At 37.7% G+C, this 20,368-nt stretch overlaps 1 protein-coding gene across 5 annotated transcripts in view; it reads left to right on the top strand.

The window, feature by feature from the left end:
- The window catches only part of ZBTB44 (zinc finger and BTB domain containing 44), a 52,944-nt gene extending 37,122 nt beyond the window's left edge, over positions 1-15,822 (top strand). Inside the window, exons 3-7 of one of the 5 annotated variants that reach the window (XR_008201504.1) lie at positions 6,480-6,564; positions 10,193-10,356; positions 11,754-12,054; positions 13,810-14,547; positions 15,796-15,822. Coding sequence is in view for 4 of the 5 variants with exons in the window: in XM_052661744.1 (XP_052517704.1) it covers positions 6,480-6,564; positions 10,193-10,356; positions 11,754-12,054; positions 13,810-14,089 (830 nt within the window). In the remaining variant the exon portion in view is untranslated. Of the gene's footprint in view, positions 1-6,479; positions 6,565-10,192; positions 10,357-11,753; positions 12,055-13,809; positions 15,060-15,795 lie in introns of those variants that run through there. The other 4 variants (XM_052661746.1, XM_052661745.1, XM_052661744.1 and 1 more) reach the window with 4 other exon arrangements.
- Positions 15,823-20,368: the final 4,546 nt, after the last annotated feature.

Genomic DNA, 20,368 nt, shown 5'->3' with positions numbered 1-20,368 from the left:
CATTATATTTTCAAGATTCTTATATATGTCATACGTTATACAGTTTTTAAATGTTTTTGCCAGTCAGCGGTCTCTCTGACCTCAGCCTCCAGGGCCAGTTCATAGGGACTGATCTTGTCTGTGTCCATCCTCTCATTACAGTGTATTCCTCTTGTAGATGGGAGTCGACACTCAGTAGATTATAGGAGCAGGTGTTAGAAGGCCAGAAAATAGTTTCATCAGGGAACAGTGACAAGTCTATTTGGATAACCAATATATTCCCCAGAGATCTTTTTCTAGAAAAACACAAACCCAATACTAAAGGCCTTCAGTGAAATATTTGAGCTCAATTCAGCGTGAACTTACTCTTAGCCAAAGGGCAGGTTCCACCTCAAAAGGAATTTTAGATACACACTTTGTTATCGAGGTTTCCAATGCAAGGCAGTAAGAACTTCAGCCAGATGTCCATGAGCCCTGCATTTCTGCCAGTGCCCTGTTGCCAGAGACCACCAGGAGCCACCTATAATTCAGCAAGTTGAGTTCAGTGCCCATTTGCAGTGCGGGAGATCACACACTGGTGGGGGATGGAGGGCTTCAGGGCTCCTCATAAGAACGTATTAGAAAGGACCTAGAGGGTTTGGGCTTGTGTTATGTGATTTCAAGGAGGATTCAAGGAAGTGAGATTTGCTCAGGGACTGGTGGTGTCAGAAAGCACAGATGACTGAGAATCTTAACAGAGATCTAGGAATGCAGACCAAAGTGAACCTAAAGCAGCAGGGACATCCATTACTTTTGCAAGGGGAGGTTCAGTTTTTATGGTTGCACAATAACCTTGTTTTTGTCTGTGCTTAAAAAAGTTATGTGTTTGAGACCAGTGTGACAGGGTCTGCTGTTGGTGTTCTGTGAGGTTGTTTTTTATGTCCAATAGAAAAACGCGTGTCAAGCCAGTTCCTCTTTCACAAGTATGAGATAAGGTGTGTTTAACACATATAGAGCAGTGGCTGGCATATGGTAAAAACTCGGTAGTAGATGACCACTGTTTATTTTTCACCACCAGCAGGCTGTTTTTTTAAGTGTCTTAAGTACTTAAACAATGGTTAGCAAAAACAAGACTCATTTGATGGAACAGCACTCCTTAATGGTGGAAGAGAGTAGATTCTCTCTTGATAAGATAGCCTTAACATATAAAGCTGGTAAGTCAGAATTCTTAATCCCCATACCACTGAGAGCAGAATTCTTATAGTTTAGAAAGGAAACTTCATTTTAATAATTTAAGAAACATCACTATTACCTCAACAAAGTAAATGCTGTGTATCCTACTATTAAATCGGTTCAAGTAACATTCCAATTAATATGATCACTTGCGTTGATGGGCAGAAACCATCATGTCAGGAAAAAGAAAAAATTTATAAGATTTATTTTTGTGTATAGTTGCATTACTGATACAACACTGTGTGTTACAGTGCCCACAGTATGGATAGATTTCTAAAAGTCTGTTTTAACTCTTAATTTCACTTGGAATGGTTTTTATTTTTAGCTTTTGGCACATTTAATGTGTCATGGACAAGAAGAGAGTGCCCTTTGTTTTACTTTCCATGCTTACTATCCATCAAGTTAGGGATCTAGAGGCCAAGGTTTAGATATTTTAGAATGTGGAAGTAGATTTGTTTTAAGAGGGACCATCTGTTAGATATGTCTTGTTCTCCATTTTAGTTCTTTCTGACCAGCTTTTAAAGCAAACTCTTGGTAATACCAGAATCAATCCGAAGCACAGTGGGTTTTATTTCTACCTCACCATGACCCCACCCTCTCCTGAAGTATTATAGCTTGCCTTGCCTGATGGTCATATATCAGTTAGGTCAGTCTTTCTGACACCCCCAGGCTTTTTTTTTTTTTTTTTGCAAATATTTACCTATAAGCTTTAATAATGCCTGCATTCTGAACAACTGCAGAATACTAGAAAGTAGATTTGTGTGTGTGTCCAGGGTGACCAGGTCCAAATACCAAGACTTTTCCAGTTTTTATCCTAGGACAGGTTGAAATGTTAGAGTTCCCTCTTCTTTAAGCAAAAAAGTGACAATGGGAAGAAATTGACAAGAGCTCTTTCTTAAACAAAATGCAGCATTATCTGGTCTTCCAACCCACATCTGGTTTAAAAACCAATGAGAAGGATCAGGAATAAGTTGGATAAGTAGGCATAGGGAAAAGGCATACATGTCTTGACAGTAAAGGAAAGAGAAAAAGAAAAGGCATACACTGACATGACACAAACCAGTAAGAGAGAGATGGCATGGGGGCAGAAGGAATAGAGGTGCAGTTGGGGATTAATGCAAACACATAGGGTCTTGTCTCCTTTCAGAAGCCTCTGTCAGTGTATTGGAACAAGGTATAACAATTGGTGTTCTTGAGTCATCAAGAAATAAGAAAAAGTTATATTTAATGTTCTGTATTTAAGAAGTCAAGGCAAAATACAATTCTGGCACAGATTTTGTAGTGCAAATGATTTAATAAAGTTTGGATGCCTTAAAAGGGATTAGGTTAGTTTTTTAGGAGAATTTTACTTAAGTAGAAAGCATATTCATTTCCTGATGTCACCTGGTTCAAGTGTTCCAAGAGGGAAAACTGAAGTGGTGCTGGATTCTAAATTTTCACTGGGAGGAAATTTAATCTTACGTGTCTGTTAACAGATGATGTTTATTAAATGTTCACATGTATGTGGTGTTGTAAAAACTGTTACAGTTAGTACATTTTAGCTTTTGTTACAACACTGCCACCAGAAGAGTGTACAGCTGCAGAGGCTCCTTGGTTCAGTTGGGGCAGCACAGCTTTCTGCACATGGTAGAGACATCAACCAAGTTCAACACCTGATGAGAACTGGCGAGATTGTTTGGATCTACCCTCCCATTGAAAACAAAAATACCTTTTTTTAAAGTCACCTTTTAAGGTATTTGAAAAGATGATCAGGGTTAACTTTAAGGAAAAGAGTCTGACCCGGAGAGGTAAGTACTCACCAGAGCACTAAAACCTGTTTTTCCCTAGATATTGACAGAACACCAATGGGCTTTGGTTCATCAGCTCAAAGGTGAGGGAGACAGAGGTCAACCCAGAGCATATGGAAGCTGCAAAGTCTTAGAGAAGGTGCATGCATGAAGTAGGGGCCCCAGAGTTCACATACCACAAGGACTACACCTGCTCACCTTCCTTCAGACTCCAGGGGAACTTTGGAGACAGCTACCTTGGCAATGGGCTGCCTAGAAGATGAAAAGGGAAAAAAACGCACCCCTGAGAATGATGGATAGTACTCTTGCAGATTTCTGTCATGCTTGTTCCTTGCAGGGGCAGGCCAAGGAATCTCAAACAGTAAATTGGTTTAGATAATGTCTGCCTTCCAGGAACCTCACAGAGGCAAACAGAAACCTTTTCTGGAAGAGGGCACATTGATCCTCCCCTCAGCAAGTCAGTCCTCTCCAAGGTGTTTTCAAGGGCAATAACCACTGTCAGAAACAACCAGCCCAAAGGAACCATGGCTAATCAAATATTTTGGCAGCAGGTTGAACTGAGCAGAAGAGAATTGTTGAATCCGAAGATAAATTAGAAGAAACCACCCCAGTGCTGCACAGACAAACTGTTAGGGTTCTCCAGAGGAACAAACCCAGTAGGACGGATAGGCAGAGGCGTATGCAGGGTGAGGCGGGAGCGGGGGATTCACTCACATGTCAGTGGAGGACTAGAAGTCCCAGAATGTGCTGTCTTCTAGGTGGAGGCCAGGAAAGCCAGTAGTGTAGTTCCAGCCCAAAGCCTAAGCCCTGGGAACTTCAGGCCTGGTAGTGTCAGTCCCAATTCAAGACCAAAGGCCTGAGAACCAGAAGCACTGATGTTCAAAAGCAGGAGACCATGGATGTCTCAGCTCAAGCAGAGTGCAATTTGCCCTTCTTTCACCTTTGTGTTCTATTCAGCCCGTCACCAGACTGGATAATACCCACCTGCATTGGTGAAGATGGTTCTCCTTACTCAGTCTACCAAAATGCTGATCTTTTTGGAAACATGCTCACAGATACACCTGGAAGTGATATTTTACGCTCTCTGGTTACCCCTTAGCCCAGTAAGTTGATACATAAATTAACCATCAGACTACAGATGTAGAAGAGGGTAAGGCTTATGGATGGTACAAACGTAGGTATATTTAACTTCTTAATAACGTTAGAGACCAATGAAGTGATCTCTTTAATGTGCTAAGGAAAATAAATGTGAATCTAGATGTCTGCACACAGTGAGCGTATCTTTGAAGAATGAAGGTGAAATGCATTCTCAAAAATGATTCGAATATCGTCTCTAAAGAAACATTTAAGGATAGACTATAGGTAGATGTAAAGTGAACATGGAAGGTTTAATATACAAAAGAATGAAGAGCAAAGGTAAACATGAACAGATGTGGACAAACATTGCTTATGTGAAAAAGTAGAGGCTTTATCTAAAAGAAGTAAAATCTGAGGCAGTAATTTGTAAATTGCAAAATGGGTGTGTATGAGAAATGAAGTTAAAATTTCTAAGATCCTTCTGTTGTCCAGGTGGAAGTAAAGTTTTCTTTCGATTTTGGTAAGTATGTGTCTAATTTCCAAAGCAACCAGTAAAGTGAATAGGGAAACACTGTGTAATTTCCAAACTGATAGAAAGGGAGAAATGGAATAATTATTATCACTTAACATTCAACAAGTTAATTCTAAAATGTATAAAGAAATGCAAAGATATTCAGGAAGCAGATGAACAAGGTAAGAGGATTCACTCAGCCTGACATCAAGATTGTTCTAAAACTGCAGTAAGTACAGCCTGGCATTCATACAAATATAGACCAGCAGATGGAACTAGTAGAGAACCTGGAAACAAACCCATGCATTTAGAACTCTGCAGAGCAGAGAAGAAAAGACAGACTTTTCAGCAAGTGTGGTCCCTTCACAAAATCAACTCCAGGTGTGTTCAAGAAAGATAAGTGTCAAGGGCAAAATCTAAATCTTTCATAAAGTAATTTGAGATAGGAAAGGATTTTTAAAAACAAGCCCCCAAAGCCATAACCATAAAGGAAAAGACTGATCAATTAAGGTATAAATCTTTTCAGTCATCAAAAGAAACCATGAAAAGACAAGTCATAGAAGAGGGGGAAATATTTGTAACATCTTTCACTGATAGAGACTTTGTATCCAAAACATGAAAAGAACTTTTATAATGAAGAGGGCAACTCAGTATCAAGACTTGAACAAGCATTTCATAGAAAGTGAAAATGTTAGTCACTGAGTTCATGTCTGACTATTTGTGACCCCATGGACTAGCTCACCAGGCTCCTCTGTCCAAGGAATTCTCCAGGCAAGAATACTGGAGTGGGTTGCAATTTCCTTCTCCAAGGGTTCTTCCTGACCCAGGGATTGAACCCCTGTCTCCGAATTGCAGCCAAACTCTTTACCAGCTAAGCCACCAGGGAAGGGTTCAACAAATACATGAAGTTAAAAAAATACATACCCTGCTGCTGCTAAGTCACTTCAGTCGTGTCCGACTCTGTGTGACCCCATAGACGTCAGCCCACCAGGCTCTCCCGCCCCTGGGATTCTCCAGGCAAGAACACTGGAGTGGGTTGTCATTTCCTTTTCCAATGCATAAGTGAAAGTGAAGTCGCTCAGTCATGTCCGACCCTTAGCGACCCCATGGACTGCAGCCTACCAGGCTCCTCCATCCATGGGATTTTCCAGGCAAGAGTACTGGAGTGGGGTGCCATTGCCTTGTCCATATATATCCTATGACCAAGCAAATCCATTCTTGATTTAGATACCGTAAGAATAAAAAACATGCGTACGTCCACTGTTGTACAAGAATACTCACAACAGGGAATTCCCTGGTGGTCCAGTGGTTAGGACTCAGTGCTTTCACTGTTAGGAGTGCTGGTTGAATCTCTGGTGAGGGAATATTCCACAAGCCACGTGTCACAGCCAAAAAAAAAAAATGAAGGGTGAGGAGAAAAGGAAGCAAGTTATAACCGTGAAAGACAGGATGATGGTTGCTCTTGGAAAGAGGGGTTTGTGATCAGGGAAGGGTAATGGGGACTTTAAGGATGCTGCCAGTGTAGTGTGTTAGGGTTTGTGAGAATATTGTACATATGTTCACCCTACAGCTGTCTTTTTCATTTTGTGTAAAAGGTGTATGTACAACAAGTCAGCTGTATGTCACCATAAAATGTCTTTAAAAACAAAACTTGTCAGTCATTCCTTAAATGTTACATTATTTAATTTTATGTCAATTTTTGTTTCATTTATATTTGAATTTCTGTGCTCTTTTCTAAAATTAGTCAAATAATCCAAAGAATTTAAGTAGTAATATAAGAATGTTGTTTTACACATGATTTTTAAAATCACGTGTAGATAATCTGTTCAAAGTCTTAGAGACAGAGCTTGCAATTCATATATCCTGGTTAATTTGTTTCACCAGAGTACTGACAGCTGTCCTCTTGTTCACAGGCTCAGTAGATGAAGGCATCACGGAAGGGTTGCCTACGCTTCAGGGCACTTCCAGCACCAACGCTCACGTAGATGATGATGACCGGTTAGTACCAACACAGTAGGACGTTTTCTTGTAAGGGTTCTGCATGTAATTCTGAATCCAAGCATTTTACCTAGGATTACATAAAAGCTTACTGAAACCTGACTTTTGTATATTTTGTAATCATGAGGTAGCCGCATAAATTAGGGTTTTTCAGGTATTTCCTAAACTTCCCAGCTCCATTGCTTTAAATAGTATCTGTTTCAGGTGTTGGGAAACCTATGGCCCACAGGCCAGTTCTCCCACCACCTTTATTTGTAAATCAAATTTTATTGGGACACAACCATGCTGTGTCCGTGGATGGCAGAAGTGAGTGGTTGAAGTAGAGATCATGTAGGATGCAAAGCCAAAAATAATTGCACCTGTCCTGCTGCCAGAACAGTTCACCAAACCCTTTTCCTTAGACTCATGATTCCCAGGTCATTGTCTTCACATTGACCCTTCCTGCTGATATCCTCACATAGATGTAGCAGGGCCATTTCAGACTTAAGACCAAAACAGTGCTCCAGCCTCCTCCCTCAGACCTGCCCTTCTAGTCTTCCTGTCTCAGTAAATTGTGTCATCATCAAGCCCAGATTTCTTCAGCAGCGTCTCTGAATTATACTTGATACTTTCCCTCACACCCACCCCTGTATTTAATCCACAAGTCCTTTCCTCTCTGGATCCAAAAACGTTCCTTGTCAGTCCACTTTTCTTCCAGCTCTGCTGCAACCACCCCAACCCAAGTCACCACCGCCTTTTGCCTTGACTATTGCAGTCACCTTCAACTGGCCCCGGATTTCATGATCCCCTCTACTCCAGTCCTTCATGTAGCAGCCAAAATTTTGTTTTTTACATTAAGTCAGATTGTGTTGCTGTTCTAAGTAGGAAACTCTAAATTCTCCAGTAGTTCACTTCAGTCACTCAGTTGTGTCTGACTGTCTGTGACCCCTTGGACTGCAGCATGCCAGGCCTTCCTGTCCATCACCAACTCCTGGAGTTTACTCAGACTCGTGTCCATTGAGTCATTGATGCCATCCAACCATCTCATCCTCTGTCATCCCCTTCTCTCGCCTTTAATCTTTCCCAGCATCAGGGTCTTTTCAAACAAGTCAGTTCTTCACATCAGGTGGCCAAAGTAATGGAGTTTCAGCTTCAACATCAGTCCTTTCAGTGAATATTCGGGACTGATCTCCTTTAGGATGGACTGGTTTGATCTCCTTGCTGTCCAAGGGACTCTCAAGAGTCTTCTCCAACACCACAGTGCAAACGCATCAATTCTTTGGTGCTCAGCTTTCTTTACAGTCCAACTTTCACATCCATACATGACGACTGGAAAAACCATAGCCTTGACTAGACGGACCTTTGTTGGCAAAGTAATGTCTGTGCTTCTTAATATGCTGTCTAGGTTGGTCATGAATTTTCTTCCAAGGAGCAAGCGTCTTTTAATTTCATGGCTGCAGTCACCATCTGCAGTGATTTTGGAGCCCCAAAAAATAATGTCTGTCACTGTTCCCACTGTTTCCCCATCTGTTTGTCATGAAGTGATGGGACTGGATGCCATGATCTTAGTTTTCTGAAAGTTGAGTTTCAAGCCAACTTTTTCACTCTCCTCTTTCACTTTCATCAAAAGGCTCTTTAGCTCTTCACTTTCTGCCATAAGGGTGGTGTCATCTGCATATCTGAGGTTATTGATATTTCTCCTGGCAATCTTGATTCCAGCTTGTTCTTTCAACCAGTCCAGCCTTTGTCATGATATACTCTGCATATAAGTTAAATAAGCAGGGTGACAATATACAGCCTTTGTACTCCCTTCTGGATTTGGAACCAGTCTGTTGTTCCATGTCTGGTTCTAACTGTTGCTTCTTGACCTGCATACAGATTTCTCAAGAGGCAGGTCAGGTGGTCTGGTATTCCCATCTCTTGAAGAATTTTTCACAGTTTGTTGTGATCCACACAGTCAAAGGCTTTGGCATAGTCAGTAAAGCAGAAGTAGATGTTTTTCTGGAACTCTCTTGCTTTTTTGATGATCCAACCAATGTTGGCAATTTGATCTCTGGTTCCTCTGCCTTTTCTAAAACCAGCTTGAACATCTGGAAGTTCACAGTTCACAAACTGTTGAAGCCTGGCTTGGAGAATTTTGCACATTACTTTACTAGCATGTGAGATGAGTGCAATTGTACAGTAGTTTGAGCATTCTTTGGCATTGCCTTTCTTTGGGATTGAAATGAGTAGATTCTTAAATCTAAACTCCTTGCCATGCCTTGAAAGCCATACACGACGTGATTCTAGCCTGAAACCCTTCAGACGACACTCCTCAAAGACCACGTTCCGGCCGTGCTGACCTTCTTCAGTTCCTGGAGTAGTCCATGTTTGTTCTGGTTTGCAGGCCTGCCATTTTAAGGCCTTTCTTCTGCCTGAAATGTTTTCTTCCCTAATTTTCACTTTGCTCCCTCTTTCTTCATTCTTCAGATCACTGTCAGTTCTGAAGGTTTTTCCTGACCTCCAGTCTAAAGTAAAACTGCACCAATCATTGTTGGGTCACTCAACTTTAATTCTCTGTTCTGATCATTTTTTTGTATGCTTATTGTGTGTCTCTGACCACTGAATATAAAACTTCACTGAAGTAACTCCTCATCATTAGAGTCCAGGACAGACTTTAAGAAGTGTGTTTATTGAAAACTCAAAGGACTGAAAGAATTCAAACATGATTTACTGTATTTGAGAAGAGAACCTGGTAGAGCAGGTTGTGAACCAGAGTCCTTTGAGTAAATTATAGAAGGTGTAAGCAAATGGAAGTGTGCCTAGCTCCCTTAATTTCAGACATGAATGGGGTTATCTGTTCTGTACTAGATACTCTGCTGAGTGGTGGGGATGTTGAAACGAAAGGTAACTCTTGTCCTCAAAGAGGTCACGCCGACATTCGAGCCGGGAGAGAGGTTAAAGACTGACAAGTAAGCAGATAATCATGAGTGATCTGCAGAGGAGTCTCTTGCTCTGCATAGGAGAGTACCTACCTAAGTCACTGATAAATCAAAGAAGGCTTTCAGGAGGAGGAAGTCAGCTTCTTGGCTGCATCTCATAAAATGACTGCTGTGTTATCTAAGCAAAAAGGGTAGGCAGGTAGAGGAAGCTGAATATATGAAAGCACAGCACTGAGAGAGAAGTGTTAAGGAGGAACTGCTTGGTAGGGGTATGTTGGGGGAGTATGACAAGAAATGAGACTGGAAAAGTATACAGACCCAGATCATGAGGAGTCTTGTATGCCTTCATTCTGAAGATAGCAGTGAACCATCACAGGACTGTTATCAAGAGACTGATTTAATCAGATCACTGTGAAAGGGGTGTGGGGCAAAATAGAAAGAGATAGCCATATATTGACCAGAGCCTGAATTAAAGCAGTAGTAGGAAGGAAAGGATTATTAGATTAAGGATACCTAAAGTAAAATCGTTTATATGATCTTGGTCACATGTCTTTGCTTAACTTAGGATGCTGGACATTCTGGACAGTAACACTTTTTTTTATTATAAATGAATCTTGTAATCTAACTTTTAAATTTGCTTATTTCCTTTTGTTCATTTAAACTTGTACAGAACTGTTTATTGAACTTAAAAATCAGAGCTTGGTTGCCTTCTTTGGTCTGTTTTTTAGATTGGAAAATGTTCAGTATCCCTACCAACTCTACATTGCTCCTTCCACCAGCAGCACAGAACGGCCAAGTCCCAATGGTCCAGATAGACCTTTTCAGTGTCCAACGTGTGGGGTGCGATTCACCCGTATTCAGAACCTGAAGCAGCACATGCTGATCCACTCAGGTAATGCCATCGTTTCTCTTGTGGCATAAATGAACCCTCCAGAACATTTTATTTTGGAATTCCAGTTAAAAATAGTAAACATGCTTTTGAGTTAGGAAAAAGTATATCTCTGGGAAGTCTAGTGAGAACAGATAAATTCAGGTCTGTTGCTGATTTGTTGCATTGGCAGAAAGATATTTGCTTAATACATTGGCCACAGGCATAAATAAGTCTTCTGATTGGAAATGGGGACAAGTGTGATGTGCACATGATATACATGAAAAAGAGACCAGATATTTGTGTGTGTATATGTGAGGGAGGAAAGCACATGTGTACTTGGTAAAGCAAATGGGATTAAAAGGGCATATATTGGTATTCTCTATGCTATTCTTCTAATTATTCTTGTTTGTAATTCCAAATAAAAAGTGTTTTTAAAAATTAAATACAATAATTTTATTTTAACTGTGCAATTCTAAATTTCTCTGTGCCCTGAGAAATTTCTCTGTGCCCTTTTCAGCCAGCCTTGCAGAATTATTTTAGCGTAAAAAAGATTTTGGATAAATGATGTGTAGAACATACTTGAAACTTAAGTTCAGTGTTCACATAAAGGCAATAAAATTCTTATAGGTAGAACACTGACCTCTGATAAGGAAGAAATCTTTGTTACTATTCTCAGCTGTTTAACTGTCTCACTTTCCTCTTCTTCAGATAGGTCTAACAGTCCTGTGCTAACACTAATTCCCTTTGACTTTGTTGAATCAACAGATTATGTTTTGAAGGTTTTTGAAATTTTTTTGCTAAAACTGTGATAATGAATTGGAAGAGACCATAAATGCACTTTACATTTCATATATTAATTTCTACATATTTATGTCACTATTACATTAAGTACCCAAAACTTAACCAAAGGTAGTTCTGTTACAATCACTAATTATGTTCAGAGATGTTAGAATTTTTCTTTTTTCTTCTTATTTTTCTCTGAGTTAGGAAATTAATATTAGATAACTGATCAATTTACACATTTTCTTGATATAAACCTTACTACTTTAATGAAATGAAATGAAATAATAGGTGAAGAATTGGAGTCTGCTTAAATAAATACTCTTGTTATACTGTATTTTGAAGTCTGAGAAGATTTGGAAGAATTGAAAAATCAAATGGAGTATATATCAATTTGATTACCCCCACCCCCACCCCATGGTGCCTTTCTTGCTTGCTTGCTTTTTTCAAGCACTAGTGACTTTTCAGATGTTTTGTAATTTTTCTAAGATACTGAATTTGGGACTCATTTCTGCTGATGATTTTTATCTTTTCAGATTATCTATTGCTGCAAAATTACAGTTCAGAAATTTGTGAAGTTTATGACATTTCCATTTATTTTGTTTTTAGATAATATTTTGTATCGCTTTATTTTATAGGAATTAAACCATTTCAGTGTGACCGCTGTGGGAAAAAGTTCACCAGGGCTTACTCGCTAAAGATGCATCGCCTAAAGCATGAAGGTAAACGCTGTTTCCGGTGCCAGATATGTAGTGCCACTTTCACTTCCTTCGGGGAATATAAACACCACATGAGGGTTTCCCGGCACATTATCCGCAAGCCTCGGATTTACGAGTGCAAAACATGTGGCGCCATGTTCACCAACTCTGGAAATTTAATCGTGCACCTGAGGAGTCTGAACCATGAAGCGTCAGAGCTAGCAAACTACTTCCAGAGCAGGTGAGGTGCACACCGAAAACTGAACCAGGGAAACTGCTTTCTAAACTCTCTCTTCCTGTTGTTAGGGCAGCCGGCTGTGTTTTGTTTTGTTTTTTAATCAGGTTGCCAGCTAATCAATCACATTCCTTAAAAATTCCCACTATCCAATAACACTCTGATCTCCTGATAAAATTTTGCTAATTCTACTAAATATAAATAGTTTTAAATACTTTTATAGTTGGCATTAGAAATCTTTTCCTACAGAGATAGACCACTTGTTTTGGGTTTTGGGGGGTTTTTATGGGGTGGTTTTTTGTTGTTGTTGTTGTTTTTAATATAAGGTTAAAGTAATTCTGTAGTAGATTTTAAATAGACATGACTGGAAAATTTACCATGTCAGATGATATTTGGTGACAGTGGATTACTTCCCATTCTTTGGATGTTGGTTAAATTCTTGACTACTCCTCTTTTTTTTTTTCCTCTCTAAATAATGAGAGAAACTTCAGCAGCAACTGTAATTGATAGTTTACATCAAATGAAGTTTTCCTCTTTTTCTTTCAGTTTAGAACTCCATACATTGAATATTAAAAATTTATGATAGAGTTAACCTTTCTGATTTATCGGGTAGCTGAGGATCGGGTTCTAGTTCTGGCTCTGCCGCTCCCTGCTGGTATGATTGAACACATCACTTCACAGATGAAGAAGATTGAACTTAGAGAAGGATAATGTGTAAGCTTTAAAGATGATTGCTAAGGTCTCCTCTAGATATAAAATTCTGTTGTCTATTTTTAATACTTTATCAGAATTGTACATCTATAGGAATCCTTAGTTTCTTATAAAATGAAATCAAATTTTACCCCACCTTTATTTTTTTAATCTTATTTTTCTATAAGTTTTTTTCCTGCATTGATTTTGTCTCTTCAAGCCAGACATTTTGTCTAATGTAATCATTCGTGACTCTGAATGTCTGGTTATTATATCACTAAACTTACATTATACATGACATATCAAAGTTCGTTCAGGCCTAAAATCGTGTCCCAGTTAACTGCACAGCCCGTTTTCTGTATCTTCCCTGTGCTGAGCCCTCTGTCCTCCAGTCTTTAACATCGGAAGACTTTTATAACCGAGGACATCCTAAATTGCTTTGCAAATGAGCAGACTTTAATTTTTTTATTAATAGTGGACAAATTATAAAATAACCTAAAGTATATTAGATATTGAAATTATAAAGTATAATGAACTTTTTTGTTCAACAGTAAAGATTTAAATAAAGCATCTAAGTAGTATTTTACGTTTTCCTATATAGTAGATTGTATATAAGGTCATTTATGCATGAGGATTAGTTTCTTAACTATATCCAAGAAGTAATAAAAAGCTAGGTTTATATACCTTATAATTAGTGTATAATCCAAAAAAGGTTACACATAAGTTATTCAAATGATCTTTGTTTAAATGAACATGCCATTTGCGTTTGTTTTGTGCACAGAAACTCTTCTACATAGAAGGAGAAAGGCTGTTTAGGTGTCCACAGTGACACTGAATGTGATCTCTCTCTTGTGATGGTAGGGAGAGTTGATATACTTGGGTTCTAATGGATGGTTTGGGCTCATATTTAGGGAAATTTAGAAGCTGAAAATTCCTGAGTTATAATCTTCATTCAAGAATTAGAGAATGAAAATTCCCAATCTTGTTTTACAAATCAGGTCTTTTTATTATGTCTTATTTATTCTTGGCTTGAAAATTAACTCCCTGTTTCATCCTTTGCCTCTTACCTAGTGATTTCCTAGTACCGGACTACTTAAACCAGGAGCAAGAAGAGACCCTTGTTCAATATGATCTTGGAGAACACAGTTTTGAAAGCAACTCCTCTGTTCAAATGCCTGTAATTTCACAGGTCTCCTCGACCCAGAATTGTGAAAGCACTTTTCCCTTGGGGTCTCTTGGGCTGACAGAAAAGGAGGAAGAAATGCCAGAGCAGCCACAGACCAGTGCTTGTACCGAGGCAACCAGAGATGACCCCCCAAAATCAGAGCTGTCTTCTATAACTATTGAGTAATTTCATAGTTTGGCTTCATTTTTAATTTTTGGAAAGTGCCTGTGCTTGGTCTTGTACATTTGAATTTAATTTTTTAAGCAAAAAAAAGGGTTTGGAAAAATTTCCCTTTTTACTTTGTAAGTCCTGCAACTGATGTTTTATTTTTTGTGACTGAGAGATTGCTTCTGTAAGTGCACAATAAGATGGTGTTGAAATACAGTAGAAACCCTGAAACTTAAGGAGAGGAAGCAGGTGACATCACACTTACATCAGTTTCCTCTTCCGACATCAGGAGTAGGCTAACAACGTATCATTAGGTTGAGAAGAAATCAGATGATTACTGACCTTCCTGAAATGAAAGGGTACACCATAAACATACTACTAAACAGATTTGGCAAATAGCCTGAATAGATGTTACTCCTATACACAGGACATTGTACAATCTTCTGTAAAGCCTGTTGTTTCTGGAAATATTTATGGTGAGCTTTCTTAAAAATTATTAGATGTGTACTTCTGATATTCCACGTATTCTTTTTTTTTTTTCTTTAAGCTTTGTCATTATAATTTTTTATGCTGAAAATTTGGTATTGGGATAGGTATTCCCTGTACCTTTATAATAGTACTCTCCAAATTATCTTTCTTCTATGAAAGATGGCAGAGAGCCACGGTTGAGAAGAGTCAAGCTCTGCATGAAGAGACCAGGAATGGGGAATATAGTGTGTGAATCTCAGCTTCATAGGAACTCTTTCATACTGCTTTTCTGGTTAAAATCATTGTTTACCTGGTCTTTGAATGTTAATGCCTGGCTAATGAGGTCATTGCCTAAATCAGTTTTTGTCTTACCCTGTCAACAGTACTTTCTTTTGCCTAGTGATCCCATAAAAAGGAAATATACTGGAGATGTTCTATATTTTATATATAGGTTTGTGTATTATTGAGGATGTTTTCATTCTGCTGTTTGGACAAAATAAAGAATTCTCTGTTAAGGCTATGTTCTTAACCCAACTAAGATTGTTTACAAAATACCATGTGACAGTGATATATTGTCCTTATTCCAAAATATTTTTAGACATTGCCAAATGTCATATTGAAAGCAGTTAGTATAGTTTTTACAGAATGTAAGCAATAATGTAGAAGAGAAGAGGCTATAAAATGATGATCTGTGACTCAGATCTATTTGGGGGAAAAAGTTGTTAAGACTAAAGAAAAACTAAAAACCTTAAGGTAATGAATATTACCTCTTGCTGCTAAAAGAAAATGAAACTTCCTGGTTTATAGTTGAAATACATATGATACTCTAGACTGGAGTATATATTTTACCTGGTGCCGTTAAAGCATCGCTTACCTTGATCCTAAATTTCATGAGTCCATGAGCAATGATCTTTTGAGTAACTTTTTTTTCTATGTATATACCCAGAGTTTAATCATTATGAAAACACCTGATTAGATTAGAAAAAGAAAATAGTTTCTTATTCAGAACACAAGATCTCAGTTTTGTCTGGGTGCTAGACCTCAATAAAAATTTTTTAAGTTATAGTGATTTGTTTCATTTTTTGATTGGCTCATTCTGTAATTTATCTCACACAAATGTAAAGAAAGGGAAAGTGAACTCCTTGAAGTTTTTTAGGCTAATGTTCTTTTTGTTTTCATATTCTGCTGTTTTTAACTTGTTTCCAACTCCTTTTCTCACTCAAGAACCTGTTGTTTCCTTTTTGCTCCCTAAATAGCTACATTACCTTAAGGAAAATGAACACGTACAGATTCTGATCGCCTTCCATCATTTATGCTTCTTTATCAGTAGGTTGAATTACTTTTCTTCAGCAAGACTATATGATACTAATAGCGGTACTGCTGTGTCTCAACTGGAAAGGTCAGGAATTTTTATTTTTAATATTATATAGATTCTCTGGAAACTGTTATGCCTACCAATAGATAAATCTCAAAGTTAATTTTAAAATCTTATATGAACAAGACAAGAGTAAGTGAAATTCTCACCAGGAGTCATTGTTGCCCTCAGTTCTAAGAGTTATTTTTTTTAGAATAAGGAAGGAAGAAAAGAAAGAAAACAGACTTGATGAGAAGATAGTCAGAACTTGGAGACTGGTTGATGGAAAGTAATTTAGCATACCCCCTGTCCTGAGAATTTTGGACTGAGAGTCCTGCACAGGTTTGCCCGTTCTGAGGTGTTCTGTGTTCTCAGAATGTAGCATTACCATCACTGGCTATTTTTTCCCAAGTGGAAACTTTAGACTTTCATTGGTAATTACAAATTATACAGATTTCCAAGTTTTATGCGACATTTGAACCTACTGTGAAAATGCTTATTGCTGGTTGTCTGTTCCCCACATCTTATCAATACAGGTAACTAACTAATATTTAACGTGATATAAACAAAGGCCTTTTTTCTCTGTTTCAGTGAGGCGCTACATTTTTCTTGATATATAGTTTAAGGTTACTTAGCTTAGGGGCCTGTTTTAAGAAACTAAGCTGCAAGAAAATAATTGTATATAGTGTTACTTAGATTTATTTAAAATTCATCTAAGAGAAGGATGCCTGGATGTATAATTTTTACCAGAATATATGGAGAAAAAAATACAAAGAGATGAAAACCTGTTATATTATCTCATCATCAGAAATTACCAGTATAACTGAACATTAAAAAAATTCCATTTTAGAATACCATAGCTATCTTGCTTAAATTAGGCCCCAGGAGGTAACTTTGTGATATTTAAAGGGCTTAAATTTTAGGATGCAAGATAAATTGCCTTAAGCAAGGGTTTTATATAATAAAAACATTTATTTTCATTTTAAAGCTACCAAATAGGTATGCTGTACATACTTCACAGATGAGCAGAGATGTGTGCTCTGATACTGGGTGTTTCAGCGCCTGCAGGCATCCCTTCCACTTTATAAGGCTGTGTTCTAATAATGGAAGCACTTGGCATGTTAGTGATTGCACTAATTCACAAACAAAAATTTAATGCTTGTTTTTTGTTTTTTTTTTAAGTTTTCAAGAAAGGGATGCAGATGGAGGTTATCACCCACAAATATATTTAAATAAGTGTTTCTTACTTTGAAAGTAATCCTTAAGTAATTAGCTATCTATCTAGTTACTTTACCAGTTTTTACAGTTCTCAATTTCAGTGAGATAAAGTATATTAAAATGTTTAAATAGCCTCATTTGTTCTTATATTCTGGCTTACAGAACTTTACATTCTGGTTCCTTGTTATGACACATGCCCTTAGGTTTTAAAAACAACAAACAAAAAAACCCTTCCGTTTTGTTAAAATATGTTGCCAGGTGGAAAGAACTGTCCAGCACATCTAATGTATTTCTGTTGGTAACTCGGTTACCTTCTGACTACTGAGCCAGTCTCTCCTGATGTATAAATGGTTTCCTGGGAGCCTTTGGAAGCCGTATTAACTCTTTCAGTTTTTATGTTACCTCTTACTAATTTTTATTCTCATACTTAATCTAAATAGAGGCCATTTATCTAGTTCAGTGGCTTTTATTTTGAAGATTCTCAGATCACGGTTTGCTTTCTTTCAGCTTTGTAGCCCCTGAGAAATACATAACCTTATGATGTAATGGCAGTGTATGCTAGAATAACCACATGGAGAGAATTACTACTTGATGAATGAACAATCCTAAAATTATAACTGAAAGGACTTTGAGATTTAAGGAATTGATGAAGAGAACTAGCAACTTTTGTGTGGCGTTTACTCTGTTTTCACTCATCTACAAAAGGTGAAGTCATAGCTTTGGAGATATACATCCTAGTGAGGGAGAGTAGTTTTCTAGTTATTAGTATTAATTGGGAGGGAAAAAACAAGAAAAATTCACATCAGGAAGTGAGCCAAAGTTGCTGAAGGATAGTAAATGCCGTTTTCAGTGTAAGTTATTGACAGAAGATGATTTAATTTATATTTAGATTTTGAGAGTTAATAAGAAAAGCATATATACAAACTTGATTTTCTGAATCAGAACAGAATGGTGGATGGTTGCTCAATTAGAGTAACCATGTCTATGACGAATATTAAAGCTAAGCGTACTCCTACAGGCATTAGGCGCAGACCATCCAAATTTAAGTTATTCTTTATTTTGCCTATACCCATTTTTATCTTTCAGTGTCATTTTTGCCTGACAAAATGTTGGTGACATAGGGTATTTTTATTTGGAAAGTCCTCAGCAAGACTAATTGCCAAAGCAATAATGGTTCACATTAACAATGAAGTGGAATTAATATCCAGGTTCAACTAAGGAGCAGACATCGTATGGCTATTTCATTTTTAGATTATAAACATGTTGAGATTTATTAATGGGGGATTAAGCCTATGTCAGATTATGGGATGACTCTTCATGACATTATAGTTGTACTTTTCTTTAACTTCATACTCAACTAATACACTTAGATATTTATACTATATCATAGTGATTATATTTTTATGATAAAAAGGCAAAAGTTCCATATCTTTACAAATAGTCTCTGCAGAGATGTCAGGCAGTGGTGGTGGTGGCATCTCAATTTGACAGTATCTGAAAAATGAGACTGCCTTAAAGTGTACGTGCTACAGAGCTCACTCTGCATATGGTCCAGGCCAGTTCCAACTAACATCAAGGTTTTTATGTACATAATAGTTTACAAAGAATTTAAAGGTGTGGACTATTGGTTGAAAACAAAAACTTAAAAAAAAATTTTTTTTAACTTAAAATTCTTTAATTTCAGGTTGAAGTGCCTGGTTTTTAAAAATCAGATTTTTTGATTATTGCCTTTCTCTTTTAAACTGAGTTTTTGCTGATTAAACTAAAGCCCTAGGCTCAATTGTGATGATTTATGGATAAAATTGCTGCTTGATGGTGTGAGGGCCTAAGTGTCAAGATTTTATTAAATTGTCCTTGTTTTTCCAAATATCAGTCTAACCATATCCAAATTTCATCATTCAGGTAAGCAGGTTAAAAAATCATCCTGTGAATGAATGTTCAGATTACCAAAGTACATGGTCTGCTGAGGAAAGGTCAGTCTTCCCTAAATTAATTGTATTAGTGGAGGTTGTGTTGACTTAAGGATGGGCAGCCTTCTGTGCCATTCCTAAAAACACCTGTTTTTTCTAGAAAGACTTTTTTTTGTATTTTCTGTAAGAGCTTTCTCTTATTTCAACCATCAGTTTAATTTTCAAGTTGACAAATGCTATGTAAAGTCTCTCATACTGAGAGTGGTCCTTTGAGTTATTGAAAGTCGCACTGCTGTTCATCTTTCAGGTACCTGAAGTGAATGCCATCAGCTGAATCAGGAGTAAGATTAGTCATTTTCTTCCTTATACAAAGTAATGGCTTCTCATGCTTATATTTCAAGATATTTTTTAAAAAGACCACAGCCCCTACTAGAATACAATTTGATCTCAGTTCACGTCCCAATAATAGGTTTGATGTTTCTCTTGTTGCTGGTGCCTCCTGTTGCATCAGATAGAGATTGCCTGCCTCTTTGTAGGGCACCCTTGTGGCACCTTATGTCCAGTTGGAAGATGGCATATGGCTTCATTTTGTGCCTCTGCTATCTTCTCAAAAGCCATTTTATAAAAATCCTAGGTAGCCTATTTTAATATTTAAATATATATATATTTGTGAGAGATACTTTTAGAACGGACTTTTTTTTACTTTAAAATTCCTGTATTCCCATTTTTAAGAGTAAATTTAAACTTTCCCAGGATTTGAACTTTTCCCGCAGCAGCATAATGAAAAAGTCAATTTGAGATAATAGAATGTAATTCAATGATAAAAGAGATTGATGTCTGGTTATAGGAAACAGAAGGGAAGGGAAAAATGTTGTTTTGATGTAACAAACAAATTTTTAATAAAAATGTTTTTGTTTTCTGTAATTTTGTATTTGCTGCTACAGTAGCTCAATATTTTACAGAGCTAACATATAGATCTGGCTCCATTCAGAAACTGGAGTACTTTCTAGTACAACCAACCTAGGAGGAAGGTGTGTACCACAGTCTTCCAGAAAGGTGACTGGCGGCCCTGTTTAGCTGATGCATGCTTTAAAATGCGCCTGTAGCCCAACATCAAGGAAGTGTGGGAGAAACGTTCATCTTGCTAGTTAGTAGCATTATGATTCTTTTTGGGCCCTGGCATTTTGTGAAACCCTTGAGGGAGGGAAGGTGATGCTGGAGAAGAAATGTGAACTACATTATGTAGAAGGATGTTTTCATGCGTCTGTCCTCTCCTAGAACCAGAACAGCTTTTGTATCTGTGCCAGGCTCTAGTTCACCAGCTATGTATCCAGTCATCATCTCATT

Source organism: Budorcas taxicolor, chromosome 25, assembly GCF_023091745.1.
Source record: "Budorcas taxicolor isolate Tak-1 chromosome 25, Takin1.1, whole genome shotgun sequence".
NCBI lineage: Eukaryota > Metazoa > Chordata > Mammalia > Artiodactyla > Bovidae > Budorcas > Budorcas taxicolor.
This window is presented reverse-complemented; position numbering and strand designations above follow the sequence as displayed.